A 12846-nucleotide genomic window follows, 5' to 3' on the forward strand; every position below is an offset into this window, starting at 1 on the left:
ATGAATCAACAACCAATCCATCATAATCAATCAATTATCACGTCCATTAATCACAGTCTTTGATCGAAATCTATCACAATCTGACACAAAGTGACAATCTTGTTAAGTAACGAACTTGTAAGAAAGTACAATATGATGAGTTGACCACAACGAGCGTAATAATGAGATCCGACACATTCTTATACCCATTGCTTCCAGTCCTGTCCTCCCTGGCCTCGCTGGCCTCCCGGAGGTCCAGTCTTGGCGGAATGTCATTTGTCACGTGATCGCCGCCCCGCGGTGATCATTACCTTCTGACGTGGACGTGGTTGGCCTTCAACCTCGTCGTCCCTTGTCAAGGAGACAATTCTTCTTGTTACTTGTAACACTTTTCCTTTCTCCCCTAAAAGATTCTACTAGAGGATTACATTGCTATCTAACATCTCCTTCTGTTATCAAACTGCTCTTTAGCATTATGTATCTAACTTAGAAAGCTAGTAATAGCTTAGCTGGATAAAAGCCAAAGCACCATAGCTATACTACCCCCACCAAAATCTCAATTTGTAAATCAAACCCCATAGAACGGCCTTCGGCCAAACTTCTACATAGCCATAGGCTGATAAAAGACTATAATGGAATAATAATAATAATTTTGTCACATTTGATGAGTCTTCAATCATGGGGTTGAAAACGTGTTGATTGTTGCTATATCTGCAGGTGTCGCCTTTGTGGCTGCTTCCTTTCGTTTTCTTTTTCTTTCTAGGTCTTATGAATGTGATTTAATTAAAGCCTTCCTTCTGAAAAATCTACACATGTACATGATGAGGTGTTTTGCTAGCTAGAAACCTGGCAAACCAGCTTCTTGCCTTTGATCTGCCCCTTGCACACTCGGTCCATGGCCTCGCCCACAGCATCAAGACCGCCATGTTGCAACTCGATAGGATGTGGCTTAATCGAACCTTCATCAAGCAGGTGCTGGGCCAAGACATACCATGCCTCGGCGCAGGCACGGTTTTCTGGACGTTCGTCCAAGTCATATGGCGGCGCCCAATCAATTCGGTGGCCAAACTGCGTGTACCCGCACACCCAGTCTGGCTTGACACTACGGCGGGTGTGTCCACAGAGCGGCAAAGGATCTAGCCCCACATAGCGGCCGCCGTCGGGGCCTATAGCCTTGTAGCAAATATCCATGGATGCTGAGTCGGTGATGCAGTCGAGCACTAGACCCAACGACCCCGACGTGTGTTGAAGAATTTCGGCGCCGCAAGTAGGTGATTGATAGTCGAAACTGGCAACTGCACCTAACGCGAGAGCCCGGGGCGCCCATGCCTTAGAGCATGCGGTTATGGGCGTCAGACCTAACAGTCTTAACACCTGTATTGCTATAGCGCCGGTGGCAGTTCCACCGCCGTAGACTAGCACATACGTCGGTTCAGATTGCTTATTGGTTGTAGTAGTCGGCGGAAGCTTGGCCGTTGCCACTTCCGGCATGGGGATCCCCAGGTGAAGAAACAAGGCCAAACCTACGGTTGCCATAGCCGCCGGCAGCGAAGCTGCAGTTGCAAAGTCAACGGAGCAAGGAATACGCCAGAGGAGCTGGGTGGGGCATGCTGCATACTCGGCGAATGCGCCATTTTCCAGTCGGAGAGGGTTATTGCCAAATATGCCGCCCATGACGCGGTCGCCAATCTGCCACTGATTGGTGCTGACGGCAGCCCCGAGAGCTACTATAACGCCGGAAAAATCTGTGCCGCACGTGGCCCCAGGTGTAGGTTGCATGTCAACAGACTTGCCGTCGACCGGGTTAATACTGACAAAAACGACCTGTATAAGCACCTCGGAGGGGCCCACTGTAGGTAAAACCGCATTCTTCTCAAGTTTGACTTGGTTCCGTTCCTGCACTTTGAGTGCCTTCTGAGTGGCTGGGAGAGCTGAGGAAACTATGGAAACCATGGTAAAGGCAGGCTAGGGTAGGATATATGAAGAGGTGTCTTAAACAAAGTGAACCTATCCATTCCTCCCCAATGAGGCGCCTTTATACACGTACTATGTAATAGCAGTACCCCGCTTACAAGTTGCCCATCATCTTATTCAGTTCGTCGATTGGCTATAGTATTTGCATTAGTCCTGCGCCGGTGATGTCGCTTTCACCCCGCCAAAGAAAGCCCGGTGCTGGCTCGTACACTCTCATTGCATTTGCAGCTCCCGCTTTGCGCACGTAGCCTAATTGTCATCCCACTCGGGACATGGACCCGCCTGGTGTACGCTTATCTAAAAATAGTTAAACTATGTAGATATAATGCGTTAATTAATCTAAGAGTTTAAAAGAAGACATATTCTTAACAAAACTAACACTAGTTAAGTATTTGGGCAAGATTCCTAATAAGCGACAGAGGCTTAGCGTGGGGTCAGAGGTCGCCTGCTTACAGACACCGGAAGCTGCAACTGCATGAGAGTGTAGCATGTGATCCCACATACACCTACTACCACGTCAGCGTAGCAAATAATATAAAAGCTGTATTAAGGTCCGTCCCTGCGTGCCGAAAAACCCCGTGTGCCGAAAGCGACCAATCGGATAGCGACGATTAGAGAGAAGCACATGATCCCTGCGATCCGATTAGTTCTTTTCCGCACACGGGATTTTTTCGGCACGCAGGGACGGACCTTTGTAGGTAAAGTTTATGAGTGATACGTAGACCCTGATCAAAGCAGGGATTTTACGGCTTTACTACGTAACAGACTAATGCGCAGATTTTCACATCGTGAATACCTCCAGAAACCAATATTGGCTATCTTCATTATGGGTAGAACCGAGTCGGCCAAATCCTGGATGCTCTTGCATAGAGTGATTTCGTTGCCAATAAATGAAATAGTAGACTCAAGAAAGGACAAGTGAGTCACAAACTCGGGACGTTAACAGCAGGGTGTGGGGAAAACAAAATGTTTCTACGGGCGGATATCACGGCATTCCATAGTCGAAACCATAGTAAAGGACAAGGGTGTATTGGAGTGAATTGATAAGGTTTTCATCCATGATAACAAAAGAATGATTTTGGAATCGCTGTCTCTCCCGCCTAGGTAGCCAGGCTACTTTTCGCTCGGTGTCACTTCAGCCTCCTTGACCCAGTCAAACTTCGGCCACAGCTCTGCCAGAGCCGGTGGCATCTGATTGTCAACCATGACGTTACTCTGCTCGTTGTTTTCGCCCTTGTAAATAACTACCATGTTGTGATAAAATGTCATGGACACAATGTGTTTGTCGAAATAGGTTGGCATGTATCCTGGAAGCTCAAACTCGACATGGTTTAGCCCGTCGAGCAGACTCTTGAAAAACCCCATGGAAGACTTCGTCGTGTTCAGATCTGTACTGGAGCCCCCCGTCACTTTCCAGTACGATGTCTCCAAATCTTCCACGACATACATGCCCCCAATCTTAAGTAGCGGAAACAAGATTTTGAAAGAAGCAATGACATGTTGACAAAGGTGGCTTCCATCGTCGATAATGATGTCGAAGTCTCCATGTTCCTTGTGTATTTTGTGCAGGATATTTGGGTCATCTTGGCTGCCTTGGTAGATTCGGATGCGGTCTTCCTGCAACGCAGTCTTGTCATAGTAATCCAGACTGATAATCTGGGCCTTGAGAAAGTACTCCTTCCACATGCGCAACGACTCTCCGCCAGCTTGTCGATCGTCGAAGCCACCCACGCCAATCTCAAAGAGGGTAATGTCGCGGTCGCGCAGAGGTTGAAAGTGGAAATCGTAGTGTGGTGCGTAGAGGTGGCCGCCTACTTCCATGGTAGTGCCTTGCCGAGTCACCAGCGCTTTTTCTTCCCTATTTTTGTCCGTGCCGTGCTTAACAGCAAGTTCAGCGAAAGTAGGATTCATTTTCATTAAAGTCCTGACTGTAGCCATATACTAGGTAGCATAAGAGGTTAACGAATCGAGTTTTTCTTGTAGAAAAAATGAGGAAGTTCTTGAGGGTAGAGCAATTAGGAGTGTTTATATAGAGATTGCTTATGAGCACGACTTAGTCTCGGCATGTGACTGTATGTGTGCAAGCACCCCGGATAATCTTTGCACAGAGGAACCGTAAGCTGGGGTGTATAAACATACCTGTGCTCTGACTAGTACAGCTTCATAAACAAACTAGGTGACGGGAACGTTTGATTCTAACATTAAAAGGAATAAATTTGGCACTTGAGAGCCCTCAGCTAATGTATGTATACGTTTTTATGGCCTCTTGTATTGAATCATTTTGATTACCTTACAGTTACTTGAACATGGTTCGAGTCCTTCGTAGGAAATGTCCCAAAGAAGTCCGTGTAAAAAACAACATCGCGCTCAAAACTTGTATCGTGCAATGACAATTCAAAGTCAAGTGAAGGCGAAAAAAGGCGTCCCAAGGTTAAGAAGATGGTCATGTTCGCCACCTCCATGCCGACACAATTGCGGGCTCCGCGCCCAAAATTGTTGACGTACTTACGTAGGCGCTTTCGCTCGCCCTCATCAAGCCATCTTTCTGGCAAAAATTTGTGGGGATCGCGGAAAATGTTGGAGTCGAGGTAAACATCGAACGTTGAAGTCGAGACCGTGACATTCTTCGGAATCACTTTGTCTTTGTACAGGATCTCATTATCAGGATCTGTCCTAGGCAAACGACCAGCGATAGGGTGATTGAGACGAAAGGCTTCCTGTACGACTGCATTAAGATAACTTAATTCCCGCAATTCATGGGAACTAGGCAGCCGGCCAAGGCGAACTTCGCACTGTCCAATTTCTTCTCTCAGTCTCTTGAGCACTTCAGGATGGCTTAATACCATGTATGCCGCACACGTCATGGCTTGACCAGTCGTGTCGATTCCCGCATTGATGCATAACCAGACCTCGTTTACCACTCGCTGAAGTTGCTTCTCATGTGCTGGAAGATTGGAATCAAGAATACACTCAACAGTAGATCGGAATCGAGTCTTTTCGTCTGCAATAGTGGCCTTTCCAGACGTAGATGAAGCCGTCATTATTGCCAAATACTGGTCTGCGACGCTCTTGTCGATCAACTATCCATTGGAAAGACACGATCCATGTCAGATGTAGTAAATTTGGTAAAGACGAGCAAGAGAGACTTACATTCCTGAAATGCAGGACACGCACCATGGCAGGACTAGCGGGCTCCGCACGTTTGGCCCAGCGTGCTGGTGCTCGCATCACCCCAAAGAACCAGTGCCCGATATGACGACTGATCATATTCATGCGCCCCAAGGTTCTTGCAAAGTTGAACATGTCACGTTCAAAGTCTCGGGTATCGACAAATCCAAAATTGTATCCGAGATTTGTTGTACATGTTACGTCAATAGCTAGACATCGCATTGCATGTCCCACTGCAGATATAGAAAAGCATCACTAGTCAGCAGTCATTAAAAATTGGGGGAGGTTGGAATTAGCTTACATGTTATTACACTACCAATGCCCTTCGCAGCTCGGAACCTTGCAAGCAGTTTTTGAACTAATTTCTCATATAGGTTCTCACGAGATTTTATAAGAGATGGAGCGAAAATGGGAAGTATAGCCTCACGTCGCATGCGATGGAGCTCGTGTGGACTAGTCGTGCATAGTCAGAAAATGTTCAAATGGAGAAGAAGAGGGCATTAGTGTAAATTGCATTACCCAGCTTGTAGTACCGAATTCGGTGGGCCGTTCGACCGGTAATACCACCATGGTCTGGTTCCTTTCCTAGAAAGTTTGTATGACTCGCTGAAATCTGAGTCTCGAATGTGCAACTCCCAGGGATTTATCCGTACAATGGATCCTAGTGGCAAGCAAAAAGTCATTAACACATTTCTAGGCGAGAAGAAGCCAAAAAGCCATGTAAGAATAACGTTACTCACCCCATCTATCGTGCATGCGATTGATCTCAGACCAGTACCTGCCACCTCCATCTTTGAAAAAGTCAAAATAGAATTCGTAGGCAAAAGTCAGAGCGGCAATTTTGGGGCCAGGAAAGCGTGAAAGCGGGCTGAAATACAAACGATAGACGACGATGGCGGTAAAATAAGTGATTGATGCGAGAAAGCAGGCGGCTAACAACATCGTATTGTGGGTTTGGAAAAGAGATTTCTTGTCTAGGTCAGCAGAAGGGGTTCTGACTAATTACGCAATTAGCTGTGGGTTTTCAAGCTGGTACATCTTGCCTATTGAACGCGTATGTGTCTGTATAATATTGTGGAGACTGGAACTACTGGTTGGTCAAAGTTCTATCACAAGTCGATTTTGATGCTTCGTCATGCATCTCAACAAGATCGATGTCTGTATCACCCGACATCGGGCCGACATGAACCTTGCAACAGCACAGCATGATGTGGTGATAAGTCCTGTACATGTATACTGGTACGCACTACCACCCTTCGTAGGAGTAAGAATAGTGCTTATTTTTTAGTGTTCGGCGGAATGTCGGTTGCGATGTCAGCAATGCATCTTGTGGGTCCATAGTAGCTTTATTCACCCATGCCACACACACACACAATTTATTTACGCCCGGCGGCTAAGCCAAAAGGGCTACTAACACTAGTCTAACTTTACATTTTCTATACCACGTCTTAGTCTCCTTAACCTATATGTTTTCTTTAGCCCCCTTCTTTATATAGCTTATTATCTAAGTTAAAGCTCTTACTAATATTTTAGCACGCTTCTTCTCTATCTACTGTTATTTCTTATTAAATACTTATAGGTTAGTATTGCTAGTAGTAGACTAGCTTAGAGTTAGCATCTTTAAAAGATTCTCGAAGTATTCAACGTCCTATCTTTAGCGGCTAAAGCGCTGTCTACTATGGGTTACACGAGGCTGCTGATAGACTGGCAAATGGGTCTCCACCTCGGGATCTCTTTTTCCACCATAGCTCTCTCTGTACTAGACCGAATTAGACAACTAATAGTTTATTTCATAGCCCTAATTTAGATCTATAACTAACTAATAGAAAGTAACACGCTAGCTAGAGTAGGTAAAAAGTTATTAGCCTACCCACCTTGCCAAGACTTGGGTCTCCACATGCTAGCCCGAAGAGGTATAACTTCTTACTTATTCTAGCTAGCGTGTTACTTTCTACTAGATAGTTATAGATCTAAGCTAGGGCTACAAAATAAGCTATTAGTTGCCTAATTAGGTCTAGTACGGAGAGAGCTATGGTGGAAAAAGAGATCCCGAGGTGGAGACCCATTTGCCAGTCTAGCTGCTGATAAGCTCCTGTTATTATTATTGATTAACGTCCTATGTCAGCCGGAAGGCTATATAAGACGTGATAAGCTCCTGTTAGTATCTATGGTTTACGTAGTAGTTAGCTCTTAGTTTGCATCAAGTCTTCGTGTTGCTATTGTGAATCGTATCGTCGCTCGCACTGCGTCCATGTCTAGCGCCCATCTCGCGTCGTCTGTCGCTGTAACGGGCTGAACGCCCTTCGCCTCCCATACTCGTCTACGACCTCGTTTACTCCACCTGCCCGGCCTGATTGTTACCCTAGCAACCAGCATTGTATATAGATAGCTACGTAGCCGAGAGCTTAGCTCTCTATCGAATACAATCTTGTTACCTTGGCCTGTCCGATCGTGCTCCCGAGCTTAAGACTACCCTCCGGGGTCGAGCCCCTTACAGTCGCGGCTTTGCCGCCCAGGTAGAATGACATATTTCCTCTGCGTATTTGTGTGCACTGCAGCTGACCCATGCTACACTTTCATGCAGTTGCAGCTTCCAGTTTCTGTAAGCAGGCCACCTCTAATCCTACGCTAAGCCTCTATCGCTTAGTGATAATATTACCTAAATAGTACTAGTTTCTATTAGTAATGCACCTTTTTCTAAGCTTTATGTTTAATTAATATATAATATTAATATAGTATAACTTCCTTTAAAAAAGCGTATATAAGGTGGGTCTATGTCCTGCGTAGGATAATAATTAGGCTCAGTGCGCAAAGCGGAAGCTGCAAGTGCATGAGAGTGTACGGAGGTGACTGTCAAAAGTTCTTGCTAGCGCCACGCTAAGCCGCTAGCCCATTAGCCTAACTATTCTTAGCGCCTATACTAATTGTTTAAAGCTAGCGATAGCCTATATACTTATTTTTTTAAGTGTTTTTAATCCACTATAGCTTTAAATACAGATATATCAACCTACTCTTTTATTATTATATTAAAATTTCTTTTTAGTAGTAAATCTATGTAGAGAATTATAATAATAATAAGAATATTACTATATATAATTAACTTGGTTTATAGTAGAGCTTACTAGTAAGACTTCAAGCTTAATATACGCCTAATTAAGATTCTTCTATAGTACTTCAAAGATACTTTATACGTAGGCTACTTTTATAAATAAAAAAAAATATATAATACTACTCTTAAAAACGTACGCTATAATAAGTATAAAAGAGAGAAGAGCTACGCTTATATTACTAGTAATCTTAGTATTTATAGCTATAACGTCTTATCATCTACTGTATTACAAGTTTTTTAAATAGCTAATTATAATAAGATAAAGCTAATAAGAAAGCTTAAGTTAATAATAAAAATAAGATAAGAAAGACTTAAGGAGTATTTTACTTATAAAGATCAGGCACTTAAAGATTAAAAACCGTTATTTAGTTAGATAGAATTTTTATTATTCTTAACTACTATTATAGTAGCTATTATATATAGTAATACCTAACTAAAGTTTCTACTAAAAGTGTTATTTAAGAGTAGTAAAAGAGGTGTTAAGGAGTGGTAGAGCTACTTGATATATCAGCGGTAGCTCTGGTTGATCGATAGATCTAGCACTCGGCAGGTATTTGCTAGGGGAGAGGAGATTGAGTAACTGAAGTAAAACTGTGATCTGATTGACTGTCTAGTAGACTGTTGGGTTTCCTCTAGTTCTATCTACTTAGCTGATCTACTACTATATATATTTGACTATATCAGATTCTAGAAGAATCTGCCACGTAATAGCTTGCGTAATCTTTAGCGTAATAGATATCTGTTTGATCGATCAGATGTATGTTGATCGATTATTACAGTCTTTTATCACAGTCTTGGCAGACTAATGATAGAATCTAGGTGTTAGCCAAGCACCCGGATTCTGCTAGAGATCAGCTGACTAGCTTATATCTCTAACAAGAGGTACTATAGATTAATATTCCTACGCTATTTTATATATAACTATAAAAGCTTTTACTATGTTTACAAGCCTGAGACTACGTAAAAGAAAAAAGACGCTACTTTTTAAATTAAAGAGTTAAATCAAGCTTTAAAGCCTTTTATAAAAGAGGTGTAGAAGCTTATAATAAGTATAAAAAGGCTTAAACTATGTAATAAGCCTAGCAAAGCTCTATAATAGAGATAGATAAAAGAGATAAGTAAGCTATCTTATAAGAGTAGTTATAGTAGTATTAATTAGTAGTATCACTAAACTTAAGTTCTGATTTTTGTAACGGGCTAGGTAGCCCGCTACAGTACAGATAGCGGTGGCTATCTTATGTATCAACTACGCAACGATATCAGCAGCTCTGATATCTTGTGCCAGCCTTTTTGGCGCGGTGGGCGCGTTGTAGTTGCGTGCGCAGTCTAATAGGACTCGACCCGTTACAATTTTAAAGCTAATCCTTTTTATAAAAAAGTGCTAAGAAGAGAAACTATGTATCTTTTTTTAAGAAGATAAGGCACTTTTATATACTTACTACGCTTAAAGAACTATATACTAAAACGCTAAAGTAGAGTAGCTTTTATAGCTAAGTAACTTACTTAATCTTAATACTATCAAAGTATCTTAGCTATAGCTTGAAAGAAAAAATAATAAAAAAGCATACTTAGAAGTTAATGAAAAAACATAAAAGTATAGTAATAGTGCTAAAATAAGCTACTTTAATACTAAATTTAAGCTTAGATAGAGCGTATTTTATTTTATATTTAAGAAATTATTAAACTTAAAGGTAGTAATAAGTATAAAGAGGGGCGGCGGTACTAATCTATATAGCTTTGGCCCTATTTTTAGCGGTAATTAATGCACCCCTGTTAGCAAGAACTTTTGACAGTCACCTCCGTACACTGTGCAGATGAGATATCAAAAGTGGGCACTACTATTGCCCCACTTCCATCAGCTACTCAGCCCCTCTGCTGACGCTTGGTTCTTTCGGCTGACGTTAAGCACGAGCCAGTTTCCTGCGAGTGTTATGATTGCAGAGCGTTCTCAGTAAATCCATTGATCGTACCACTCGCGTCGGAAGCCAGAGCAAATCATCTACTCGTGAAGCTCTCCGGCTAGATATTCACCCCTATTGCGAGCTTCTGACGACTTCTCTGCTGATAGCAATCTCAAATTTTGTTCCTTTACTCCTTGGCCACTACGTGCCTTAGCGAACCTTTTCCATCCTTTTATTGAATTCGCGTCTATCATTGCAATCGCTAAACCAAACATGAGCACAGGATCATCGGCGTTGGAGACGCTTGGTGAATCATGGAAGGTGGTTGCAAAGGTGTTGCGGGCGGTACTGATGAAGGCTTGTATCAACCCAAATATTTTCAATCTATCAACGTTTCTTGGCTTGATACTTGCGTACCTCATCAGCATTTCCATTTACCGCATTTGGTTCCATCCGCTCAGCAAATACCCGGGTCCACTACTTTGCAAACTGACAAGTCTTGTATGGACATATCATTTCATCCGAGGATCCATCCTCATGTGGGAGCAAAGAGAGCACAACAGCTACGGAGAGATAATTCGACTTGGACCGAATCGTCTCTCCTTCATCAACCCTACGGCTTGGAAAGATATTTATGGGCATAAACACGGAGATGCCAAGCCCAACGTCAAGAACCTCGACCGGGCTGCGAAAAGTATGCCGAGCGGCCGTTTGCCTATGGCCCTAGAACCTAGCCTGGCCGGCCATGCAGCACAAAGGAAGCAGTTTAATCCTGCATTTAGCGAGAAGGCATGGAGAAAACAAGAGGTCATGGTTTCCAAGTATATTGATCAGTTCATACGAAGAGTGAGGGAGGAAATTGCCAAAAGTCCGAACGGTGGAGCACAGTTAGACTTTGGCAAACTGTACAATTTCCTCACGTTTGACGTCATGGGAGATTTGACCTTTGGGGAGGGACTCGGACAGCTCGAAACTGGAATTGAGTCCTCGTGGGTCCATGCAGTATTTGTCATGTATAAGCTATTGAGTATGTTCTCAAGTCCGCTCTGATTTGCAACAACTGTTACTGACACCTTGTTTGATTCTAGATAAGAGATCTGTCATCAAGTCGTATCCATTCGGTGGTCTTTTGTTCGACCTCTTTGCACCCAAAGGTTATCTGCAAGACTCGGCAATGCATATAAAGCATTGCAATGCTCTTGTTTCAAAGCGACTAGAGAAAAGCAATGAAGAAAGGCCAGATATCTTTGGATACGTCCTCAATAATTCTGGAGAGATCATGTCTCGCCCACTAATGAATGCAAATGCAAACATGCTGATGGTGGCTGGGACAGAGACAACCGCTACCACGCTAACGGCTGTTACTTACTTGCTGATAAATAATCCTGAAAAGATGAAGAAGCTCACTCTGGAAGTCCAGGCCTTTTCGGGAATATCTGAGTTGACCAGCCCTGTCCTTCAGAAGATGAGATTTCTGAATGCTGTCATTGAGGAAGCTTTGAGAAGTAAGTATACATCTCCGTTTTAGGATTACATGTGATGGACGTCTATAGATAATTACTAATTATCTATCTCGCAGTGTACCCGGTTGGCCAGGTTGGTCTAGGTTCACAAAGAGAAATTGCCGTTGGTGGAAATGTGGTGTGTGGTCAATTTCTGCCCGGAGGGGTATGTTCACTATATAGTTCTATGGAGTGGGTGAGCTAAACAAGAGTGACAGACTGAAGTAGCAGTCGCCGCCTGGGCAATGAACAACTCGTCTCTTCATTGGAAAGATCCTGACAAGTTCGTTCCGGAGCGATGGCTTCCCGATGAGCTCGGATTTTCTGAGTACCACCAATACGATAACCGCGAGGCTTGGCTCCCCTTTGGTACCGGGCCTCGGACGTGCATTGGTAAAAACATGGCTTTGCATGAGATACGTGGTGTACTAGCCAAGCTTGTGTACTGCGTTGATCTGTTGCCCCCTCAGGAGAATGTAGATTGGCTCCAGAACAAGAGGAATAACATCTGGGCAAAAATTCCCTTGGACATTTGTGTGAGACTATCGAAATAATACTTTATTCTCGTTAGTCCCAGATAGTACTCGGGCCCAACGGCTGCTGTAGTAGAATTTCAATGAAATTGCCCGTGCGGAGCACGGGCCTATCACCTCAACAACAATATCACCTCAATAATAATAATATTTTTTAATTATAAATTAAAGTTAAATAGGTAACGTATTCCATCACTGAGCGGGCCACATCACCGAGTGTGCCACTTTCTCTTAGCATCACGAACTTCATGTATAAAAACTTAGATTACTCTATACTAGCTATAGATGCTTTATACAACTTACTTATACCTAAAAAAAATTTTCTTTTATATCTTTGTAGCACGTATAAAAGTTATAGCCTATCCTCCTATAGGTTCTAAAGTGCTGTTAACCTAGTAGGGCCCTTTCTTGACAACCCTTACTACGTGCCTTCTTTAATGTTGTACAACTAGCAGAACTACTTTTAGCTACCTATAATGCCCCTACACTAAAGTCTAGTGTCCTACCTGTCTAAATTTGCTTTCTTTTGCGCCCTTAGCGCTTTATTACTACTACTATTTACTCTTTAAGCTCTCTTACGCGGGCCTTTATAAGCACATTCTTATATAGCGTCTCTTTAGCCCCTTTATTATTATTATTATTATAATTATTATTATTATTATTATTATCATTATTATTAT

At 43.0% G+C, this 12846-nt stretch overlaps 4 protein-coding genes across 4 annotated transcripts; 1 reads left to right on the top strand and 3 right to left on the bottom strand.

The window, feature by feature from the left end:
- Nucleotides 1-813: 813 nt before the first annotated feature.
- Nucleotides 814-1932, bottom strand: SETTUDRAFT_20015 (uncharacterized protein; the record flags this gene model as incomplete). The annotated part of the gene is made up of 1 exon (XM_008026796.1): nucleotides 814-1932. The coding sequence occupies one exon, from the start codon at nucleotides 1930-1932 to the stop codon at nucleotides 814-816; it is 1119 nt and encodes a 372-aa protein (XP_008024987.1).
- Nucleotides 1933-3066: 1134 nt separating this feature from the next.
- On the bottom strand, nucleotides 3067-3891 carry SETTUDRAFT_31751 (uncharacterized protein; the record flags this gene model as incomplete). Its single annotated transcript, XM_008026905.1, has 1 exon — nucleotides 3067-3891. The coding sequence occupies one exon, from the start codon at nucleotides 3889-3891 to the stop codon at nucleotides 3067-3069; it is 825 nt and encodes a 274-aa protein (XP_008025096.1).
- Nucleotides 3892-4219: 328 nt separating this feature from the next.
- SETTUDRAFT_136351 (uncharacterized protein) lies at nucleotides 4220-6063 on the bottom strand (the record flags this gene model as incomplete). The annotated part of the gene is made up of 5 exons (XM_008027690.1): nucleotides 4220-5033; nucleotides 5104-5354; nucleotides 5423-5574; nucleotides 5641-5782; nucleotides 5862-6063. 5 exons carry the CDS (start codon nucleotides 6061-6063, stop codon nucleotides 4239-4241), a joined length of 1542 nt encoding a protein of 513 aa, XP_008025881.1. The 3' UTR covers nucleotides 4220-4238.
- Nucleotides 6064-10482: 4419 nt separating this feature from the next.
- SETTUDRAFT_154174 (uncharacterized protein) lies at nucleotides 10483-12187 on the top strand (the record flags this gene model as incomplete). Its single annotated transcript, XM_008027691.1, has 4 exons — nucleotides 10483-11158; nucleotides 11220-11636; nucleotides 11711-11799; nucleotides 11852-12187. The coding sequence occupies 4 exons, from the start codon at nucleotides 10483-10485 to the stop codon at nucleotides 12185-12187; spliced, it is 1518 nt and encodes a 505-aa protein (XP_008025882.1).
- Nucleotides 12188-12846: the final 659 nt, after the last annotated feature.

This window comes from Exserohilum turcica (assembly GCF_000359705.1).
Source record: "Exserohilum turcica Et28A unplaced genomic scaffold SETTUscaffold_2, whole genome shotgun sequence".
Lineage (NCBI taxonomy): Eukaryota > Fungi > Ascomycota > Dothideomycetes > Pleosporales > Pleosporaceae > Exserohilum > Exserohilum turcicum.